Source organism: Electrophorus electricus, chromosome 10, assembly GCF_041902795.1.
Source record: "Electrophorus electricus isolate QZ-2024a chromosome 10, ASM4190279v1, whole genome shotgun sequence".
In the NCBI taxonomy this organism is placed as follows: domain Eukaryota; kingdom Metazoa; phylum Chordata; class Actinopteri; order Gymnotiformes; family Gymnotidae; genus Electrophorus; species Electrophorus electricus.
In genome coordinates, this window is record NC_137506.1 from 23,528,352 (window position 1) to 23,553,276 (window position 24,925).

General features: G+C 46.4%; 1 protein-coding gene across 2 annotated transcripts in view; it reads right to left on the bottom strand.

Annotated features, from left to right (window-relative positions):
* akap6 (A kinase (PRKA) anchor protein 6) overlaps positions 1-24,925 on the bottom strand; it is a 112,694-nt gene that overhangs the window by 40,194 nt on the left and 47,575 nt on the right. The window contains exons 8-10 of one of the 2 annotated variants that reach the window (XM_035532551.2): positions 23,734-23,936; positions 4,419-4,552; positions 1,396-1,516 (exon numbers count right to left, since the gene is read on the bottom strand). In XM_035532551.2, coding sequence (XP_035388444.2) covers positions 1,396-1,516; positions 4,419-4,552; positions 23,734-23,936 — 458 coding nt within the window. The remainder of the gene's footprint in view (positions 1-1,395; positions 1,517-4,418; positions 4,553-23,733; positions 23,937-24,925) is intronic. The other variant, XM_035532553.2, reaches the window with a different exon arrangement.

Here is a 24,925-nt window from a genome sequence, read left to right on the forward strand (position 1 = left end):
GGAAAGTTTGGAAAAAGAAAAGCTTTGATCAGTATAAGCATCAGAGCATGCTAGATTAGACAGACGTCTCTTTCTGCTCTCCGTAAACACTAAAGGTATTCACAGCCTGCAGTGCACACTGATGCCTCGCACACACACACACACACACACACAAACACAAACAACCAAACAAGTGATTTATGTATTGCATGACTGAGAGAAGAGAAAGCCCAGGTGAGCTGTTTCCGAGCGCGGAGGACGTTTGTGCACAGGAACACGCGCGACCCCGAGCGCTGCATCAGCCATTTTGGCGCAGCTCTGGTCAGTGGTGCGGGGGCTGGCCAGAGCGGTCTTCTGTGCAGCAGCCAGAGCAGCAGATCAAGCGGAGATGTAAAGGTACTACATTTCCCACTCTCTTACTGTAAGATATGACTAATGGTGGGGTCAGTATGCCCGATGAGCAGGAAGATTAGTTCTGACCTTGTTGCTGACCTCTGCAGTTCTCCTGGAGAGAAGGGCGAGATAGAGAACCCTGCAAGGAAGGGAGGGGGGGTTGGATTTGGAGGGTGGGGGGTGCGTAGGGCGTGGAGGCTGCCTTCCTGCCTGCCGCCGCCTGTCATTACGGCTGTTTCCACTGCGAGCAGAGCTGCTTATTAATTTTATTCCTTTATGATTCACAATCTGCTCTTTTGAAATATGCCATATGCTCGGAGCGACTGGTGCATGACGAGTGTCAGCGCTGGTCCAACAGCAGCCCCCTAAACCAGGCTGATTTAGGGATGGAGGTTCTCCATCTCTCCCGAGCCTGCGACAGTGCCCTGGGCGACCACGCCCAGCCGCTCACTCCTTGTCCCTAGCCCAGGCAGGTGCTGCAACCACACCCGGCACACACCCGCATACAGCCACTGGTGGGGACCGGTGGGGACCGGCGGGGACTGGTTTCGTGGGTGTGGGGGAGAGTCATTTGGGTTTTCAGTGTGAACAGCTACACAGATCGAACCCAGCACTGGTCTGGCACCCATCAGAATTCGCTGCGGCAGGACAGCGCTATTGGCTGTAAGAGGAGCTGGCACTCGCCCTCTGTCTACCTCTCTGTGTCTCTCCTTGTGTTGCTACAGTTCCATATCTCTCTGGCTCATACGCTGAGAATCCGGACGGAAAGCTGGCCAAACAAAACAAATAAACAAACAAACAAACAAACAAACACAACCAAACAAAGCAAACGTAAAATCACTGAACAAGTCTAAGCAGAGGTTTGATTCAGTTTCTAATATTCCCTCCTTCCCTCTCTTCAGTTCTTTCTCCTTCACTTTCTCCGTGCTGGTATCAGGGTCTCAGGCTCCGAGCTTGTGCCTACGCTAAAGGGGCCGAACCCACAGTCTCTCCAGTGCCATCCCCCGCTCCGGCCAGCCTCACCTTACACAGATGCCGACGCTGCTCCTCTGACATCATCAGCTCGTGGCTGTCCATTACGGTGGATTCCATATCCATCAGCCAATCCCAGAGCTCCTGGTACTCCGTCTCGAACTCGGATAGGCTGGAAAGGAGAAAGGAGGGAGGGCTGCGTTAAAGGTGCCCTCTGCGAGAAGCTGTGGGTGGGTAAATTGAGCTCCAGTCTCTCCCCGTCTGACTGCACAGAGTCATCTGCCATGGAGCTCTTTTACTGAGGGAATATTTGACAAGTGGAGGCAATTACTCTGTCCCGTTAGCGTGCGGCGCGGCGCGGCACAGGTAAGTGAGGTGTGAAAGGGCCAGCAGCAGGAGGGGATCTTTAACCCCCGCACTGAGTGACGGCTCCTGAGCCCGAACAGCTTAATTAAACATGACTTCACCTCTCCAGTCCCTAAGCCAGCCGCCAGCACCGACATGAAAGGACATCAAATATTTATGAAAGGAGCAAGGACGATTGTACGCGCACACACACACACACACACACACACACACACACACCATGTAGACATATGACCGTATGCAAGCATGTCGGGCAAACGGCCACTAACATAATGACAAACATGCAGCCACGCACACACACACAAACACACGCACGCGCTGGTTTCTAGACCTCAGTTAGGGTAGTTTCTTTTTTTTATCCACCTCAGCAGGAGGGCCACATGTTTATAAACATAAGTGGGAAAATTGTTTTGCATTCATATGGCTTTACAACACTTTGACAGTTATGTCAAACTAGTGCCATTTTCTTGTCGAGCTTTTACAAGCAATCCAGAGAGAAATGTCCCCATAGGCGGGGGCGGGGGTTGTGAATAAGATTACACAAATAACTATCAAAAAGGGAGCTGGAAAATCAACACTTCCTTCCATATTTCAATTCCGCCCAGAAATAAACCAAACAGAAGGGTGGGATTGAATTGCACTGCTACATATGTGATTTGAACAAACACGGTGGTCTGTATTAGCATTGTGAAGCAGCCATTGATGAAACAAAGGCTCAGAGGAGAGTATGAATATTTTAGTTCATTGTACACATGATGGTAATGAGACCAAATGACAAAGACAGCACATACGCAATCGAAAGAGTGAAACATCGTGAGGCGGACACGCAGCGTAAAGAGTGAAACATGGTGAGGCGGACACGCAGCGTAAAGAGTGAAACATGGTGAGGCGGACACGCAGCGTAAAGAGTGAAACATGGTGAGGCAGACACGCAGCGTAAAGAGTGAAACATGGTGAGGCGGACACGCAGCGTAAAGAGCGAAACATGGTGAGGCGGACACGCAGCGTAAAGAGCGAAACATGGTGAGGCGGACACGCAGCGTAAAGAGCGAAACATCGTGAGGCGGACACGCAGCGTAAAGAGTGAAACATGGTGAGGCGGACACGCAGCGTAAAGAGTGAAACATGGTGAGGCGGACACGCAGCGTAAAGAGCGAAACATGGTGAGGCGGACACGCAGCGTAAAGAGTGAAACATGGTGAAGCGGACACGCAGCGTAAAGAGTGAAACATGGTGAGGCGGACACGCAGCGTAACATGGTGAGGCGGACACACAGCGTAAAGAGTGAAACATGGTGAGGCGGACACGCAGCGTCTCCCTGAACTGACACCGCTTCTGAACAGTAGTTCTGAATACTCAAGTCACCAGCCAAATATCGCAAGCTAAACAGGCAAACACATTACAATATTTCACCACTCTATACTGTGTGGTTTTGTCAGATTTATTTTTTAGCAGAACATAAATCTACTCATTTGTAAAACATAGTGACTCCAGGGAGAAACAAGCTATGGAGATTTGGTTTTGTGTGAGAAGGAGTTCTGGGTTCTGTTTGGTTCAGTGTGTTGGTTGGGGCTGAACCTCCAGACTTTAGCAGGGTAGCAGACTGACCCCAGCCTGGGACATCCCACTTTCCACTGTTTGCTTCACATTCATGTACCACCAGTCTGGTGTGCCTGAGCTTTGAAAAAGCAGCAGCAGGGGTGTCAGGTGTGTGTGTGTGTGTGTGTGTGTGTGTGTGTGTGTGTGTGTGTAGGGGTTGGGGGCAGTTACTATAATGAATTCATCATCAGAAGCTGCCCCAGTCATCCTCTCCTCACCCCAAGCGTTGCGGTGAAAGGTTGCCGCCTTATCGACACCCCTCACATCTCATGCACAGTGACACTTTTATAGAAGCGGTTCTTTAATCTATGGTGTTAATTCCTGGTGTCTAATGTGAAGACTTGCCATCTAGATCATGCTGCTCTAACTCTGCCCCCCTCTCCCGGGTGTTTTCGGCCTCTCCTGGAGGGGCTTCTGATCGTAGAACGGCAGACATCCCGTCCCTGACACGTCTGAGCGACTGGTGGGGGGGGGGGGGGGGGGGGTGGCCCGAAGAGAGGCAGTGTGGCCGATCACTTTCGACAGCTCCTCTCTCCAGACACGTTTCCATGCAAAGGTAAGGGCCAAGGAGTCAAAACAATGAATCCTTGAGCAGGCAGCCCGTCATTAAAATTCAAAGGATCATTATGGTTTTTCTGCAAAATAAATCATTAGAATGAAAGGCTTAAAAGGATTAAAACGATGCTTGATTCAAAGCCAAGGCACAGAGTGGAGTCCCAGCTCCAAGTCCTCTGCTGTGTATGGGGGGGGGGGGGGGGGATAAGCAATCTTTTTTAAATAGAAAAAATGTTGTTTGTAAATAACAGCTTGTTTAAGGACCAGTTGTACCAGTTTTTAGCCAGTAAAAAGGTGGGCAAATCTTTACTGGTAAGGATGAAGCACATTTATCAAGAATTTATCAAGACACAATACATAATTTATCATTTACCATGCTGCAGATGCCGGCAGCACTTGAAAAATAAACTCTACAAATAAAACAAACTGTTCGAACTGACAAGTTATTTAATAATGTGTTCATATTAGTATATTTCTGTTTTATGTGTGGGTGAATTTCTTGACAGATGACCTGGCACTACAGAGCAGAGTGGACGATACTGTTTGTGTGCTACCTGTTGAACGTGGACATGAGGAAGTTGCCTGTGTTCCCTCTGGAACCGCAGCGGTACTGCTGACTCTGCAGTCTCACTCTCATCTGATCCACAGTATCCCTCTGGGATTCTCCATGACACCGCTGCACCTGTGCCTGTTCATACACACACACGTACACACACACACACACACACACACACCAAGGATCAGCACCACTGCAGAGTTTTTCAGCAGGTGGCGCTGGATGTCTTTTGCAGGCGTAACATAAATGTTTGCATGCGCTACACATTATGCCGGATCCGAGTCCATGTTAATGGAAGACAGTCGCAACATCTGAACGACCTCCATGCAGGAGTCGCAGACACCCGTGCATGCGCAGGTGAGGACTGGTTTCGAGGGTGTGGAATCAGCTCAGGTGCGAGTGGCTCTAGTCGCTGTGGATGTTGGAGATCCTGACTTCGCAAAGTCAGTAGGAAAAAAAATAAAAGCACTACGTCTCTGCCAGGCATCTGTGCTAGAGAGAATTGGCTACATTGGGTGAACGGAGATCAGTTATTGCTGCAGAGTGCGCAGAGATGAAGCTGTGGCAAGCCAATCAAATTTCCAGCAGCCTGCTTTGATTCGGAACTCGTTTCTCTGGACCGTGTGAACCGCGCGGCGGCCGGCGCTCGTACCCAGATCCACGGCGCCGCCTTCTCTGCACACGCCTCTAGAAAGGTCAAACAATTCCATGAATACAAACTGCTCCTCAATCAAAACTACCCTTGATAATAAACAAGCAAATCAACAGAAAGATGTGTTGCCTTTTCGTTCCATTTACTGGGCGGGGATCGCCCGGTCGGCGGCAACGCTTTTCTCATTTGGCAGGAATGAAATGAACCTAACTAGGAGCTGCGAGGAAATTAGCAGCGTGAGTGTGGTGAGCTCTCCTCTCCTCCCTCGCAGGAATTTGCCTTCATTTGCCTTCATTTCGGATTCACTCGGCTCGCTTGCCGATGCCGTGTCAGGAGCGTAATTACTCAATCCCGCCGGAGCGCCGCGCACACACGCTAATGACTAATGCCCACCGCAGACAAAAGCAATTTCTCCGGCCACCTTGAGTCCGAGGATGGAGCCGCCCAGCCCGGAGTAGCCGCTCTGTGAGAAAGACGCGCTTCTGATCACACTTCACACTCCTCCCTCCCCAAAGAGCTTAGGAATCACATCGGTTCCACCCCCCCCCCGCCCCAAGCACACACAAATGCACACAAACATACGCACACGCATATACACACACACCCAAACATACACACAATGAAGCACAATCACCTTTTGTGTTGGCTTTAAAACCTGGAACTGAGACATATTAGAAATCTATAAATGTATATGACCTGGTGGAAGACACTGTTCCTTTGGGAAGTGTCGATACAGTGACGTAGAGCTACATTTATTACAGCTCACACGTGAAGGAGACATGGGTCTACTGATGAGAGCGTTTGTCAGCCTATTGTACGTCATATTATTCAACGCCTTTGTCACGCAGCGTCCTGCCAGTAGCGGCTCCTGCGTGCCCGAAACCAAAAGACAAGCAGACATGATCCCACATGATCCCGGGGTCAGTGGGGTCACTGGGGTGAAACAGTGCGAAGGGTCTATGGGCAAGCAGGGAAGCACAGCCTGATGAATTTGGCCGTGCTACAATATTATACATAGGAGGTGGTGACAGGCCGGTCACCCGCTGAGCTAACAGCTGACAACACGACCCCTTCCTCGGGAGCACCAGGCCAGGCGCGGCTTTGGCACAGAGAGGTGCGGAGCGTCGCCTGCATGGACCCGCGCGCTAGAAATCATTCTCTTTCCGCGTCTGAGCCCCCTCTGTTCCTTTTTCAAACAGAATCATTCAAAAGCCTGCTGTCTCCCTCGCTGTCAAGAACAGCTCCACTTAAAAGCAAAAACCTAATACACCTAGGAGTCAATAGAAATTCCCATCATTCCATATCCACTCTTGCGTCTAGGGTGTGTCTGGAATGCGCGAGATATGCGGATTCAAATAAAATCTGCTGAATCAAGTCCTTTTAGGCTTTTTGTTTATATGCCAGTGTCAATTTAACAGACCCCAGAAACACACATTTCTCTGTCCGTGAGACTGAGAGAGAGAGAGAGAGAGAGAGAGAGAGAGAGAGAGAGAGAGATTGTGTTGTCAGTCACTAACCACCCTCGCGCCCCCTCCCGCGTTCAAACCCCGGTATAATTACAGCGGGCTTTCATATATCAGGCCACAAGCAAATTAAATGCATGGTAAATATTAATAATTTATACGCCACATTCTAAACAGCCTCAGCTTCCAGCAGTTGTTCTTTAAAATGTCAATAGGACAGCGTGGCCTTAAAGATTAGCAGGAGGGAAGATGAGAAGTGGGCCAGGCTGAGGAGGAAGGATCAGGCTCCCCTCTCAGTGATGAGACTGATCCTTATAAACCCTAAACTGAATAATAAAGTCAATCTCCAGAACAAACACGGACAGAACACAAAGGTTCAGGGCCAGGGCCAGATCCAGACCCATTCCCACCTGCCTCAGCGTAATACCCACGGCAACGGGGATTAAACACAAATAGAAATAAGGTGAAAACCAGTTATTAGATTACAAATGAGTTACTTACACGAAGACAAATGCAAAAATCTTCTTTCATTTTGTTCGCGGGCCGTATTTATACCAGAGTCAAAAATAGATGAGTTAAGTGTCAATAAGGCTGAAGTATTAATGGCCTTCTGAAGCAGCTCTGAAATAGTGTTTTCACTGACAGACCACCCCAGGACAGACAGAGCGAAATCTATCACCCCGAGGAGATTATGGTCAAGACAGGAGCTGGGGGAAGGACTGGCAGACAAGATGGTCTTGAGATTTTCGAAGGCATGTGTTTCAAATAAGGTCCATGAAGAAATGTGTCCAAACGCAAACGAATCGAGTCAAAATTGTGCTACACGCCCTTTCCAATTCTTTTGAGCCAGAAGCGAATGGCGGCCGACGAGAAGGAGCAAGAACGGGACATGAGGGGAAGCCAGCTGGAATGCGAACGGGATGAGATTGTCCCCGCAGCCGGCAGGGGAGACGTAGGAATTAACGAGGAGAAGGATGTGGCTCTGGAGAGCAGTAGCCAGCGTGCCAACAGCCGCGCCGGGCATTGGGGCTACCTCTTAAACTGGATATTTAGGCAACGTGCAAAAAAAAAAAGAGGGTTTGTTTATTTCTTTATCATCTTCTCAGAATGCAAGGAGCACAGCGGTGAGATTGAAAACGGCGGGAAGTCCGGAGCCGCGGCGTCTCTCCTCGGAGCGGCGGAGATTGGCCCGCTGCAGACGGCCTGGAAGATCGGCTCTGTCGGGAGCTGTGAGCGACCGTGGCGGGATTCGTAAACGGGCACCAGTTCCACCGCAGCAGCTCATAAGGTCGCGTGTCCTGAGCTCCACAGAGCCCCCAACACAATGCCACACAACCTCCACTTTGTAAATAATAATTTTAAAAAATACCCCAAAAAAGGGCTCAGTTCGATTTTGTCTGGGGAAGATTATAACTCATTTCTGTATATATACTTGCACAAGCAAGAAAACAGTTGTTTTATCCCCACATCAGTACGATCCTGCGTTTTGCTTGATTCCTTTTTGGAACAGCCAAACCAAGGGTTGTTTCTAAGGAGAGGAGGGCTTGAAACTCAATAGAAAACTATCATTTTCCAAACAGCAAGCATGGAGGCTGCCTTAGCATGCAGGGCGCTCTCCTGGCGCGACTCACGTGTGTTTACAGCCCAGAATAATGGCTGGTATTACAGTGATGTTCAGCAGAGCTCCTGGCTTTCCCTCACACTTATCAGAGCCCACTAAACAGGCTCTGATGGAAATACATTCAAGGAACGTTCTTTTGCAGTTTGGCCACTAAATTCGATTATGCTGGTGCTTAAAACTGAAGCAAATATTTACGCAGTTATCTATAGTGCCAGTGCAAGGGGTAGCGATGATGATGGAGATGGGAGAATCATAGACAAGGAGGAAACATGCTGTCTGAGAGCTTCAACACAGACACTTTATGATACACAACAACCATAAGTAATGTTTCCCCATAATGCCGTGCATGAGGTCACAACTCTAATGCGTGCTGAATCAGATGCGTCATCACACAGTCCACATGTGCTAGATCTTTTTGAAACAGGATTTTGCAAATGTTTTGAGTCCCTGGAGTTGAATGTATCAGAATTTATCCCAGAATCGTAATCCTTAAACAGTCCCTCTGTTTCATTTATAGCATCTCTCAAAAAATGCACAGTTTTGTGAAAATTCCATGTTGTGAAACGCTGTATGTGCATTGGACATGAGCAAAAGGGCCCAAGCACTGGGCCTGACCTTGACACCGACCTTGGCATTAACGCACCGGCCCATGGCCCAGGCTCTTCTCCACAGCACCACAGCGGGCTGCCTGCTCTTGCCTTTCCCTTTAAGAAACATCTCAGGCTGTTTGAAAGCTTTCACTCCTGCAACATTTATCAGGGCGTGAAATTAGCAATTGCTAGCAGCTAAATTGCTGCCTCTTATTTAACGTTGTTGCAGAAAGGTGACATTTAATCGCTGATCCCTGCTTCCAAGAAGCCTAAATACCCAGAGACTCATCTGGAGGAAAGACAAGGGAGTCGCAGACAATGTTCACATTATAGATTAGTTGGGCTGAGGTGCGTGTGTGTGTGTGCGTGTGTGTATGTGTGTGTGTGAGTGCGTGTGTGTGTATGTGTGTGTGTGAGTGAGTGCGTGTGTGTGCGTGTGTGAGTGAGTGCGTGTGTGTGCGTGTGTGAGTGTGTGTTTGTGGGCACATGTCTCTGTGTGTATGTGTGTGTGTGAGTGTGAGTGCGTGTGTGTGTATGTGTGTGTGTGAGTGAGTGCGTGTGTGAGTGTGTGTTTGTGGGCGCATGTCTCTCTGTGTGTGTGTGTGTGAGTATGTGAGTGTGGGCGCATGTCTCTGTGTGTGTGTGTGTGTGTGTGTGTGTGTGTGTGTGTGTGTGTGTGTGTGTGTGTGTGTGTGTGTGTGCGCGCGTGTGGGCAGTCGGATCGATTGTGTGATCATCATCATTTTCAATCTAATACAGAGCCACTTAAATATGTGCTGGTTTGCTCAACCAGGTCATGCATGACAAACAGCGCGTGGCAAGCATGTCAGACTAGATCCGTAGATTCCCCAATACAGCAGTTCACCACCAATCCTTAGACTACGTCACAAAAGAACATGCTCGCGATTAGAAGTTTGTTAGTTAAAGTCATACCTCCATGCCAGTATGAAAAAAGAACCTCATTTTTTTTCTCCATTTTTTAAAGAGAAGGCTAAAATAAACCAGAAGCACTGGGAGGAATACTTCAGAGCAACCTGCTTCAAAAATCCCCCGACTTCAATTTCACTTTGCTTTTCAACAAAGCCTGACGACATGTACCGAGCGCCTTAGATGAAGATATTTTGAACACTGAGCCAAGCGCTTCAGGCAGGTGTTACATGAGAATCCATTAATATAGGTAATTAACATTAGCCACCATTTTAATTAACATGCAAACTAATTAGGAAATAATTAAGTAACATAAAAATCTGATCTTAATTCTAAATTAGAGGAAGCTGGCTACCTCTGTGTGCCTTCTTAGTTTTTGGGAGCAGAAAAGAGGTGATTCATTTGGGGGAGGGAGCGACTTAAAAGCACGTTGCTTTTCAAAGTGGATTAGAATGAAGTGAAAGCATAAACAGGCTGGGGGATCAGCTTCCCAGAGCGCACGGCTGCTCCCGGCTACGGGGCTGGCCAGACTGCAGCTCTAAACACAGGGCCAGTGTACTGGCCGCACAAAGACATGCCAGTAATCACGCCCTGTGTGTGACCGTGTGTGTGTGAGACAGAGAGATAGAAAGATCAGGCCAAAGACCCCATCACCAAACAGCCACATTCTGCTAAAACATATTTATGAGCCAGAGGGTGAAAAAAAGAACTATTTCCATATGCGCATACTAATTACATATGTGCATATTAATAACGCGGGCCGATGTAAGTCATAGCAGTTGTTCTAGACTGACCTTCCTGCACATGTCTGACCACAGTACAGCTGATTCATTTCTTCTTTTATTAGATGCTCCCAGTGTGAGCAGTTCAGCTAGGCCTGTTCCCATTACAGAGATACAGCACATTCGTGGCTGTAGTGCCCAGACTATGTTGGTGGGGGGGGCACTACAGGGATGGGGTGAATGCCTTGCAGGAAATAAGTACTTTTAAATGCTCTTCTTGGCAATCACAGACAGAAATTGATTTTAGTAATAAGACAAAGAAAGCAGCTGTGGAGATCGATGCGTAAAGCCGGAACGCAGCGTATGGAGCCAAGTTTACTATTTCATTAACAGTAGGACAAAACTCCAGAACTATTCGCAATGACAAATGCCTGCGACCATTATATGCACATTTCAGGTAAGTGCTTCAGGCCAAGTTAAATTCAATTTCTCTGCCCCATTGTATCTCTATTTATTATTTGTTGTATTTGTTCCAGATGGCAAAAACTCTGGCTGCTCTCTGAGTTTTGCTCCGGTAGCTCCAGAGAACTGAAATAAACTCCAAGACCCCCACTCTAATCACACACACACACACACACACACACACACACACACGTAAGCACGTACGCACATACACACACACACACACACACACACACACACACACACACACACACACACACACACACACACGTAAGCACGTACGCACATACGCACATACACACACGCACACACATGTACACACACAAACATACCAACCTCATGCTTGATGTAAACATCTCTGGATTCAGAGAAAAAAAATGTAATTGTAGTTTCATTATTTCATGATATGTTATAAGTAGAAATATATATATACACAATACACAACAAAATTATTATTATTAAAATATAATTTATACTAACAAACGCACAAATGTGCATGTGCAGGCACACACACATACACACATACGTGTCTGCTACACACCACAGAGCACCACCTGATGACCTTGGTCTTCATTAGCTGTGGTTATAGACTGTAAATGACCTGTCTAAAAACGCCTGGCTCTGCGCGTTTGTGTCTCTGTGTGTGTGTGTGTACGTGTGTTGCTAAGGCGTGCAGCAGAAGGCAGAAGGCAGCTCGGGCAGGAGGCCACAGAGGGGTTAACATGCAGAGGGGAATGCTACGCTGAGCTCTGACAGCACTTAAACGCCTGTGACACCTCAGTTGCGCTCTCATTCCTACCACCGAGCCACCTTCAAAGTTGCTGTCAGGTAAATGACCTTGTATTTCATTAACTGATAATTAAATGGATTTATTCCACTAACGGTTTTAATTAAAATGCTAGAAATATTGATTACCTCTATCATCTCTACTCCCCCCAGATGAAAAAAGGTTTTAGAACTGTTTATTTAGAGAAGGGAGAGAATTAAATTAGATTGAATCTCTAAGAGAGCTAAATAACGCTTCTTACTTTTTCTGCAGAGGTTTACCTTTTTTTTGATGTTTAATTATTTTTAAATCCATTTTTGCTTACCTTGATATTTAATTAAAATATCATTTTAAAACCTAATTAAATCCACCAGTTTAATCTGAGGGGCAGAGACTCTATCAGCCAGTGAAGGCTGCCAGTCGTGGAATGCACTGTCCGGGCTGTGCACAGGCACCGTGGGTAATGTGCCGGAGTGGGACCACGCTATAGCCCTAATGCACACAGGCCTCTCTGCCCAAGCCTGGGTCATCAGAGCCCACAGATCCACAGATAGCTCCTCAGCAAGGCCCCAAGTCCACTGATGGACAAATTAATTGTGCATGAAATCCAATATGACTTATAAAGAGGACTCATATTAAATAAACAAATAAGAATTCAGATTCATGGCTTTGTACTGGAAACCAAGATCTGCCCAAGCACACAGAGGAGAGAGAGAGAGAGAAATTCCAAGGCCTGGGACTTGCCATCTGGTGTGCAGTTTTAAGACTTCCTGTTCATTTGTAGTATTTGCCTACTTTATAAAGCTGCTTTTTTAAAATTCTTTTGAAGATGTCATTATCTTTCAAGATATGCAAGCGAGTTCATACAAAACGCAGTCGAAATAGAGGATCAAATTAGTTTGACAATTGTAATGCAGCACAGATTCATCATTCCAGAGTGTTTTTTTTTTCTTTTCCAAAAACAAGAAAATTAGATCTGTCATACTCATTTATTCCCCTCATGGGTGGTGCGAAAACGTTAATGTGCTGTAGGAAAATTAGCAATAATAATATTAATAATAATAATAATAATAATAATAATAATAATAATAACAGGGTGTTTTGTGTAATTTCAACACAATTAAGGGTAATTCCGATTCTTCTGTGTCCTAGACGTAGAGAGCACTGCCTTTTCTTGAAATGGAAATGGTGTTTATGATAAATGGTGTTTAAGATTCCCGGCTGTTGCCCTACCATCCAAACAGATGTAGCATGTTGACAATGGCAGTGTGGGACAGAGATAAAGGAAGGAGGAAGGAGCAAAAAAACATAGGTGGAGTACTGACAACCAGCCAATCTCAGCGAGGCCCGGCGGTGGAGAAGCTACGGCACACACAGAGCATATCTGTGTGGTTGACAAACACGGTCCACAGGGGCAGAAGAGGAAAGGAATCTCTGATGAGGGAAAAGCCTGTGGCCGTAGTCTGTGGGAACAAGGTTAAGCTGCTGTGTGAGCTTGTGTGTGTGTGTGTGTGTGTGTGTGTGTGGATATGTGTTTTCTGCTGTCTCTGATTGCAGCCCTTCACTAGTGTGAGTGTGAGATTCACGCATACGCACAACATGTTTATAAACACAGTGTTACCCATTTTATAAACTATGGTCTTGTGTAATCTGCTAGCTAGAGCTTTGATTAATGTTTGTTTATTGAATGTGTTAAGGGTGTACCGGCACAGCTATTGGACGGGGACCTGGTGCGGCAGTTTCGAGCAGCAGGCCAGCGCTTCCACAGTACAGTCAACATCCTGTCACTGTTCGTCAGCTCTCGTGACGTTCGTGTTTAACATTGTGCTTTTTCATCAGAACGGTAAAGCGCCACAGTGGGGCTTTGTGCTCGCATCTGTGACTGATCAGTGCCAGCTTGCACTATTGACCTGTCAGAGCTCAGCCGGCCACGAATCCTATCACAGGTGAAAAGCAAAGTAAAGACTGATCACAGAGAGCAGCCAGACATCAGCACTGACACACCCATGAGATGGTAGTCAGCACCGACACACTAACGGGCTGGCAGTCAACGTTGATACACTCGTCGTGGCGCAGTCAGTGCTGACATGCCCAAGGGATGGCAGTCAGCACTGACGCACCCACAGGGTAGCACGGCCCGTGCCATTCCGCTCCACTCCGTGATGAGCTGGAGCACACAGGCCTGCGTAAGGTCTGCCCTGCCTTCTACACATATTTGTGTTCAAGGACACTATGGCACATAGTACACGATATCCCAGCTGGAGCATAAATCACCAATAATCCAGCAGACAAGGCGCGCTGCGTTCGGAAAAAAGCCCGGCATTTGTAACTGCCACGGTGCTGTAATGGATTTCATCAGTTCGGAAAAGCGAGATGTGAGACCAGGCTAGGGTCTAGCGGGAAATGATAACTGTGCATTCACGAAGAGTGAAAATGTCCAAGTTATTATCAGCGAGGCCGAGACAGATTATTGGAATCAGATGAAAAGTGACGTATTTTGATGGTAATGTTGTAAATGACTGCACATTTGTCATTATCACTCAGTGCAGTTTTGCTCTGTTTTGGACTTTGCTTTAAAGCTTTTATCCGGGGAAACACAACTAAAATCATAAATATTGTAGATGCAGGAACACAGCATGCAATGCGATCCATCATCTGTATATTTAGGGCTGGACTTACAAACACCACCGGCCCGTTAGAATGGTCAGTGTGTACACTCCCAGTAACATGATCCATGAGTGGCTCAAGACGGCCTCTGCACCCAGTTATGCGCTGCATTTGGCGCAACCTAAGGAGTCTGAAACAGCCCACACTGTTCTCGGGCTACATATCAAGTACATCAGTTCTCAGTTAACTTACAGTAAAGAGTTTGCAGAGCCTGATCTAACAAAATCAGACTTCATACTTTATGTTGTGTGCACGTTGGCGTTCCCAACAAACGCACACAGACACACTCACGCAGTCCTCCCACCTGCTGGCTATACACACATTCTGCTCGTAAAAGTGTTCCTGTTGGTGGCGGAGAGCAAGAGGCAGTGTATCAAGAAGAAGCCGTTTGTTTCAGCCACTATGTGACACTCAGTGCCTGTTTAAAGAGGTGATGAAGATTTATCTGTCTGCTACTCGTCTACATCATCAGTGGGCATTTACACCACCACCACCAACCCCCCACACATACACACACACACACACACACACACACACACACACATACAAACACACACACGTATATACATACACACTCATATGCACTCATATGTACACATTCTCACACCTACATACACACACACACACACACACCCATGCATACATGCACCCCTACATATATCTATATTCACTTACATCTACACAAATCTACACTACACACACACACACACACACACACACACACACACTCACATACACACACTCTCGCACACATACATGTGGACACACACATGCATTCTTACACGTACACACACGCATACAAATACACATGGCCCAGCACTAATCACCAGCCGTGATTCCTCATAATATAATCTTTTACAAGTTGCAGCATCTGTCCCTGCTGGCCATAAAAACTGAACAGAAATAATTATGGCTCATCAAAGAGCTCAGCTTCACAGAGCAAGATGCCATGAACCAAGGTTGCCTTTGTTTGGAGGGTTTTCAGCAATATTCAACACCTGTGAGATGTGCGCACACACCCGAGCAGATCAGGAGACTCCTGCGTCTACCCTGAGTCCTGCGTGGTGTCGTGTTGGGATGTTTTTTCTCCTTCATCCTCTTTTCCACCCATCCCATTCTGCTCCTTACTCGTGGCAGCCTGCCCTCGCTGCTCCTGCGCTTTGGCTAGATCTCAGGAAGAAAAGATCCAGAGGGCAGACATTAGAATTTTATATCACTTCACCAGAGCAGTGGGAGGAGAGGGGAGGGTGTGTGTGTTTGGGTGAGGGGGGGGGGGGGGTTCTCTGGCAGCATGGGTAGGTCTGCGAGGGAGTGATGGGATGCGTCTCTGCGCATCTCACCTGAGAGGCATGCTTAAATCAGCAGCCGTCATACCGTAACTCCGCCGCTCGTATTTCATAACATGGATGACAGCTTTATGCTTACCAGATTGGCCATAAGCATTATGGAGAGGGCATAAACAAAACCCAGGCTGAACATGAAGAACAAAGACCTGGGGCCACTGACCGGGTGTGCTGACGCGCCTGCCCGAGGAGCCCGGGCCCCGGAGACCCCGAGACTGGGGCTCAGTCGCGGTCCCGACTGACGTGAAGAGGTTGAGCGGCTGTGCGGCTCATGCAGAGATGGGCAGACAGCAGCCTGAGCCGCAAAATGAGTTTATTCACAACTGCGTCGTGCTCAATCGCTAATCCACTGTGCTCTCTGGTCCACTGACTACAGTGTATCTCTAACACCTCCAATATTAATAATACAGCGAGCCGGCAGTTCCTTTCAGACGGCTATCCTTCCTCCTGAAGGCTTGTTAAATATTCATTGACAATTATTCCACAGTGACTGAAGGCTAAGTGCTCAGAGAGATAGAGAGAGCAGAATGATTGGGAGGGGGGCGGGGGGGTTAGATATTGATGTTCACTCCTCTCAGCTGCACACCGCTGATCCCAGTCACGCTCGCACTGGAGGAACCGATAATCGATAGCAGCCTTCCAAAGTGCCGCCATTAGCAAATGAACAAACATGTCAATGACCCATCCCACCAGCTGAGCCATGAACATGGCCCTAACACAAGGTTTGAAAGAGCTGGACCACACGTTCTAAAACCGGGACATGCGACTGCACAACCAACGTGACAGCTTGATTGACTACTTTCTATACGTATATATCTGATATATCTTATATATTGATTACTTTATATTTGATGAAGGGCTTCTGTCTGAAATGTCTCGTTTCTCTGAGAATCTTGTGTACTACATTAAAAGCTTTACTACCTTTACTATTACATCTTTAGCTATAGTACACTGCAGAAAACAAGAAAACAAACAACAAAAACAATTCCTGTTTCTCCTTTCCCGTGGATGGTCAAAGCTTTCTCCTCACACTCAAGCCTTCTCTCAGGGGCATGGGAGTTTGGGGGTGTTACATAGTGTTTTGGCTGTCGCTATGGTTACGCTCATCTGGGCAGTGATGAGCTGCTTCTTTCAGTCCCTCCTGTGTGTGTATACATATACATATATATATATATATATATATATATATATATATATATATATATGTGTGTGTGTGTGTGTGTGTGTGTGTGTGTGTGTGTGTGTGTGTGTGTGTGTGTGTGTGTGTGTGTTTATAATGACTTGAGAAAACTAAATATTGGCATTTGACATTAATTTACTGAACGATTTATTGATTAATTGATAATATTATTACACTGATCCATTGTATTGCTACATTGAAAATGATATTGTTTGCTATGTGGATTTGTCTGATCTGGAAATTAAGATGTAGGCTGGCTCTGATTCTGCAGCCTGAGCAAGTCTATACAACAGGATGCATAGTAACAATACCAAGAACAACACCAAATTAAAGCAGGATTTAGGAAACTCTGGAACAGAAGATGCCTGGAACAGATCAAGATTCAGAGGAGACAGAGATTAAGATTCCAGATAAAGACTCTATATTCTAGATGTGAGTTTGCTTCTTAGACGCTGCTTCAACATAAAAAGAGGAAATCACATTTAGATAGCTCCAAACATTTAGCACATATTCCATAAAGAAGTTAATCTGTTTACCAACCGTATTGTTTTGAGTTGAACTTTCTTTGATGCATTACATAGGCATATAAAATAAAGGCGATGCCAAGCAGTGTATAGATATGTCTATAATAAGGTGCTGGGCTGTTTTTGGTCTTCAGAGTCGCTTTATTCGTACTGGAAATGCTATTACCCACAACCCCAACTATTTCTAATGAGAAATGCTATTACCCACAACCCCAACTATTTCTAATGAGAAATGCCATTACCCACAACCCCAACTATTTCTAATGGGACATGACTCCTCGGGAGCACCATCTGCTATTCACACTAACGCCCATGTGGGTGTGGGCTCAAAGCTTTGGTCAATACCAAAATAAAATCCGCATACACAAAAAAACACAAGCCATGTTATAACAATCGGTGAGTGCGCTACAGATATTGCATCCACTCATGCGGTTTTAATATTTGTGTTTAGTTAAAATTGTTTGCAAATGGCAGCACTATGATTAGTAGCAGCCTTGTAAATCTAATAACTAAAGAGTTTGTAATTGGTCGTTTTCAAGTGCATTCAGTTTCAGCGACTGTCCTCAGTAACTGAGTAACTGTCACGGATTGCTCTCAGCAAACCTACTTATTCGGCTTATACTCCTTCTGCCTGACTCACTGTTTTTGGGTCTCAAACATAAAACATCATAACTGAAAAATTCTTTTTTATTTTTTGTTTGGAAGATAACCAACTCTAGCTCTGGAAGATAAACAACTTCTTTCGCAATGTTTTATATTTCAGCATTACACAGATGTTTCATATTTCATTACGAATGAAACTTTAGTTTTCACGTCTAACTCAGGTTTAGTCTGTTCAAATCTCCTGCGCCTCTAAATTTTCTTTATTTTGTCTGACCAGGTTAACTGAACTTTTGACAGTTTTGAGCACTTGAAATGAACCTGTAAATAGATCCTTAACCGTGGCCGGACAGTGATCTTTTTAAAAAAAGTTTATTTATTTATTCATGAGTTTATTTGTTTTGTTTGTGAGCTTTTGGGCGGCTTCAAAGAAAATATCAGATATCATGTATGAAAAATAATATCATGTATAATGGCTTTCTGAACATCTAGCAGTGAGCTACTTACCTTAGCACTGGAAAAGTCAAATACTTCTCAATAAAAGCACACAATATCACAGCATGGCTATCAGATTAGCCTTTATCATATTTTGACTGAAGTCATTACACATTTGCCTGGCATGTGGACAACCTGATAACCACAAAGGAAATCACAATAATAGGTTTCTGTTGCACTGGGAGTGTACAGAGAGGCATGCTGGCCTTGATAACTACTGCCTAAAGTGTTCCTGCATGCCTTATTTACAACAAGTCTGTCTCTGATCTCACCACCAAGACAGAACATGAATAACACAGTGTGGTTTACATTCTGGATTTTTGTAGTTACAGCATTTAGGGGTTAAGGAAGGAGAAGCAAAAGAAAGAACTAAAATAAGGAAGTGAAACAAATAAAAGATAAACCCATAAAGTCAGAGAACAGGCAAGCGTAGGCGGTGTGTGGGGCTTTTATGGATGCTGTACACGTTGTCTGCAGCTAATCCCATTCCTGCTTCAGAAAAGCAGAATAACAATGTTGTAGTTGCTACTGGAACTCTGGAACATGCAAAGCACTAAGCAACCAAAAAAGAAGAAGCCAGAACAGAATAAAAGTCCCGGACGGTTGACACTGACTGTGACCCGCTTCACATGCTCTCCTCCACAGACTGCTTCCCGCTCGCCAGCAAAGTTCATTTCAAAATGCAGCCCTAGTACATCTCATTTGGAAAAAAAAAAAATAGACTATGAATTAAACCTTGCCTGCATATTAATTCATATCATTTGTGTGATTAAATATTTGAAATTGTCTGCAAAAACTAGGTGCTATTAACTTTTTCATAAAACATTCATTTCAATTGTCAAACTGCCGTTGGCGAAAATCACTTAGAGAGGTATGTCAATTTTAACTCACTTTATAAATTACAGCTGAAGTGCCTTTGCATGTTAATACAAGCAAAGGGAACAAGAATAAATGAGTACTTATTTGCATCCTTGATTGTATTTCATTTTTCACTTTAGGGGCCAAAAAACATTTTTTAGAGGATTCAGATGAATGTGACACCTGCCAGAACAAACCAAAACTATAGTACGACACATTAACCCGACTTCAGGAGGAGTCCGCAAATGAGGACGTGCATGTCGTCAACCATTAGAGGAGATTAGGGCCAATCTATGTGTTCACTCACTAAGTATCTTTTCTACAAGCGACATTTAATATATTTTTAATAGATTTTTAATATATTTTTACATTTAATATATTTTTTACGAATGTTTTACAATATTCTCTAATACAGTGGCATATGCAAATGTATTTTTTTTTTGTTGGTATATCTAAAAATACTAAAAACCTGCAGCAGGTCCAAACCCGTCTGATCCAGTGTGAACCAGACGGACCCAGACTTTTCAGCATGTCAAACGTATAACCTTATAACCAAAACAAGCACCAAAATATTTTTTTAAAGATACGAAGTCCAATCTGAATAATCAAACTGAGCACTAATATTGGGTTTCGAGCCCACTGTACCATGAAGCTGGGAGCCTGAGGAGCCGTCACGCCAGAGGGTCACGTGGGCATCTGAGGGGGCAGCGTGCCACTCTCTGTGACTCCCGGCGTCACCCCGGGTCAGTGTTTAAGCACGGTGACTTTGATATACCTGCGACTGCTCCATATGCATGCGCGGCCTGTGTGTGGTGCCACTGTCGCTGTTAGCATATGCTGCCCAGTAGAACGGGAGTGGCAGAGGTGCCCATGACCTCCTCTTCCTCACTGTGCAGCTCTCTGCCACAGAGAGGGCTGAAATAGCAGCCCTGGGGCAGACAAGCTGTCTCCCAGCAGCCTCTGATAAGGGCCATGGCTGCATTTTACATATATGCATACCACCGTGGTGGAATATGCCACAGACCCCTGGCAGGGAGGGAGCTCAGGACACAGATATACAGAATGCTGGGAGCTATGGAGGAGGTCCCCGACATGTGGATAAAGTCACAGGACAAGGCTGTGTTTGGAAACGCCTGGTCTGTGCATGTGTGGGTGTGTGTGTGTGTGTGTGTGTGTGTGTATGCGTATATATATATATAAATACACACACACAGAGAAAAAGAGAGAGAGAGAGAGAGAGAGAGAGAGAGAGAGAGAGAGAGAGAGAGAGAGAGAGAGAGAGAGAGAGAGAAATCGGGGTGCCATGGCTATGTTATTTACCTGGGGGCAATTTTGACAATTTGGAACAAGATTAGACTGGCCAACATAAAACAACAGTGTCTAATCAGAGACGAAGACTCAAAGAGGGGTGAAAATGCTTTGCCCACTCCTACATGGCTGCCCACCCCCCATGGATATGGCAGTGGTACATTCCATTATTAAGCGCCACCTTTTCCTGCTCTGTTTAATATATTCCAGTAGCCCACAGAAACAATGACAGGTGAGCTTATCTAGAAGGGAAAAGGTGAGAGGGGGGTGGAGAATGTTTGCATGGCCCAGCCCCAAGAGCCATGTGCATGTGAAACAGTGGCTTAGCCGGTCATGAAAATAGCTGCTTTGCTTGAGGGAACGCGACTGGGACTGATTGGAGCCACTCATTCTGATCGGCTGTGATCACGTGCACTGGGTTCACACGTGGCGGGGACATTGGAAAGATGAGATATAGACAGAAGAGACGCTACGCTGCCCCTGAGCTGTGCTTGAAGCAGCACAGAGGTGAAATGGCCACTGAGGCCCTGCACACGGGTAAGGCACAGAAGTGTGTTGCTTCAGCTCTCTCTGTGAGATATATATATATATATATATATATATATATATATATATATATATATATATATATATATATATATATATATATATATACATACATACACTAATAGATGAATTGCATTACCGATTAGCATTCATCAGTGTTGCATTACTGTTACTGAGGCCATGTAACATGCTGTCTGTCTCTCTTTGTCTGTCTGTCTGTCTGTCTGTTTGTCTCTCTGACTCTCCCTACAGTCTCTCTCTACCCTTTAATTACACCAGTGGAAAGGGTTCCCACAGGATTACCATTTGACCAGCATCCAGACACGCTAGAACTTTTACTGCCTCCCCGAAAATAATTCCGACAGCACAACGCAGGCCCCAGAAGTGTGGACGAGAGCATATGTTTTCAGCAATAATAACAAAGCGTTATGGCTGTCAGGAGAGAAGGCCCTGCTTTGCACACACCTTAATGGCGCTGTGAGGAAAGGCAGCCTGTCTGGCCCATGCGCTAGATTACACCTCTGACAGCGTGCATTGCTCATCGGTGTGCCGTTTTTAACCAAAGCAAATTAACGACCGCGTGCAGCACCTGTTGTGCCATGGCATTAGAAATTAACGGCAAGGAAGACTCGTCTCCGGAAGGAGCGCCTTGACAGCACTTTCCAAATATTGTTTAGTCAGAGGAACGTGGGTCTGAAGACGCGCTACGAATTCCCAGCTCCTCCATCAGCCTGCTGGAATGGGCCATAAGGGGATGGGAGACAGACACTTAAACAGAACTCCCTTATAGAGGATTCACGTCAATATTTGACCTGCGTGTGCATATGCAAACCTACAATATGCTGCTAATCAGCGGAACACTGGGGAACACATGGCTCCCGACCCTGGTGTAAAGTCAAATGAACACATCAGTAAGCACAGGCACGTGGTTTAAGGACGGCTACAAGTTCTGCAAGATGCCATTTGGCATCTTGGGATGAAAGATGAATCATCACAGCGCATGAATGTTGCACGTGAAGCGTAACAGGCTAGCCCGACCAGCATGGCAGCAGCGTTGAGGCTTTGCATGTGGTTTCCACATGACCAGTGGCCTTGAACCTGCCCCCAACTCCTCCTCCCACACGTCTGTGCCCACCCTCACCCCCACCCCTGGCCCCAGCCCCCCTCCCCACAGCCACGGGGAGATTTGCGACTCCTTGGATGACCTCGCCCCCCACCCCCCACCCCCCCCCGGCTCCCCTCTGGCCTGCCTCTAATTAGGCAATGCATCTGATCATCATTAACAGCTCGAAGATAATGAATCACTTGCTCTTCTCTCTCTGGTAATTCGCTGTAACCGAGCGGCTAATGGCTGTCAGAGCTGACTGATCACACTGATTGTGGCGACTTCTAATTGCAACAAAACAATTTAAAAGCACTGTGGTTATTTATGTTGTCCACGAGAAGGCAGGTGGAGAGGATGCAAGAACATACCTGCTCGGGACTGTGAGCAAAGAGCTGGAAGGTTGGAAGAGGGAGAGAAGGAAAGGCACAGTTTGGGGGGTGGAGGGGGCTGGGAGAAGGGCAGAGAGGGAGACGTAGAAAGAGAGAGAGAGAGAGTGGGGGAGGGGAGGGGAGGGGAGTGGAGGGGAGGGGTGAGAGGCCAGCTGCAGGTGGAGTAGGGAAGATTATGCTGGAAAGGGGAGGCGGAGATAGTAAAGCTCTGAGGGAATGTGGGTGAGGAGATGCTGTTCACACTGCCGTGTCCGCACTCTTTACACACACACACACACACACACACACACACACACACACACACACATTTCCACAAACACACACACACCTTCCCACAAACACACACTCACGAGATGCCACGCTCTGCCATGCTCACTCCCCACTACTGCACCCCGAGTCATAGCACAAACACACCACCTAATTGGAGTGCAATTACCCAATCACAATTGACAATTAAACAATGAAAAATTGTTACCCAGAATGACTACCTCTGCAATTACACATTAAGTGCAAGGTATAAATTAAGTTTCACACATGGCCTGCAAAGCATAATTGTGTGCGTGTGTCTGTGTGTGTGTCTGTGTGCGCATGCACGTGTGTGCATGTTTTATTTTCTATGTTGGCAAAAGCTATCAAATTATTCATGTGACCACACAGGCGTTAGCACTCATTTATGAAGAGGAATTCCATATTCACATCATGCATGTCAGAGAGTGGTGTTCGCTTCCTCCCGGAGAGCTGCTCCAGGCTGGGGAGCTAGTGCTTTAGCCCTTTACTATGCTAATGGACAGCACTCCCCTGCTTGGCTGGAGGTTTGTTTATTTTGCTGAGTGAGCAGTGGATAGCCGCAGGCTAGCCATGTGGAGAGGACCGGTGAGGTCCAGTGGAGGCAGTATCTGGGGGGTGGAGGGTGGCAGTACCTGGGGGGTGGAGGGGGGGCAGTACCCTGAGGGGTGGAGGGGCAGCAGTACCCTGAGGGGTGGAGGGTGGCAGTACCTGGGGCGTGGAGGGGGGGCAGTACCCTGAGGGGTGGAGGGGGGCAGTACCCTGGTGGGTGGAGGGTGGCAGTATCTGGGGGGTGAAGTTGGGCAGTACCTGGGGGGTGGAGAGGAGCTGTGCTGGGGGGCTGGATACTGGCCCGGGTTCCTCGGGCTCCAGTGGGGTATGAGTGTTGTTGATGGCCAGGGTGTTTGCTCTGATCCCGTCCAGTGCCCGCATCAGCCAGCCATGCTGCCGCTGGACCTGCCTCTGCAGTTCCCACCACTGATCCACGATCATCTGAAGAATGTCCTGGAGACCTGCCCACACACACACACACACGTTTACACACACATATTATACACACATACAGTGCACACATGCTGCTAATAGACAATCCCAATGCAATTATACAAAGAACTATTTATATCCCCCTATGTACATCACTGCATATATATCTCTCTGTGTATATCACTCTATATACGTCCCCCTTTATATATGACTGTGCATATATCACTTTCTGTATATCACTGTGTATAATATATATATATATATATACACACGAAATATTAGAGTGTGTGACCTTTTTTTTTGGCTGCCTTTAGCTCTGATTACGGAATGCATTCGCTGTGACATCGTTTCCATAAGCTTCTACAATGTCACAACATTTATTTCTGTCCAGAGTTGAATTAATTTTTCCCCAAGATCTTGTATTGATGATGGGAGATTTGGACCACTGCGCAAAGTCTTCTCCAGCACATCCCAAAGATTCTCAATGGGGTTCAGGTCTGGACTTTGTGGTGGCCAATCCATGTGTGAAAATGTTGTCTCGTGCTCCCTGAACCACTCTTTCACAATTTGAGCCAATGAATCCTGGCATTGTCATCTTGGAATATGCCCGTGTTATCAGGGAAGAAAAAATCCATTGATGGAATAACCTGGTCGTTCAGTATATTCAGATAGTCAGCTGACCTCATTCTTTGGGCACATAACTTTGTTGAACCTATACCTGACCAACTGCAGCAACCCCAGATCATAGCACTGCCCTCACAGGCTTGTACGGTAGGCACTAGGCATGATGGGTGCATCACTTCAGCCACCTCTCTTCTTACCCTGATGCGCCCATCACTCTGGAACAGGGTAAATCTGGACTCATCAGACCACATGACCTTCTTCCATTGCTCCAGAGTCCAATCTTTATGCTCCCTAGCAAATTGAAGCCATTTTTGCTGGTTAGCCTCATTGACAAGTGGTTTTCAGTCCCAAGTGGTTTTTAGTCCCAATCTCCAGAGTTCCCTTCACGTTGTGC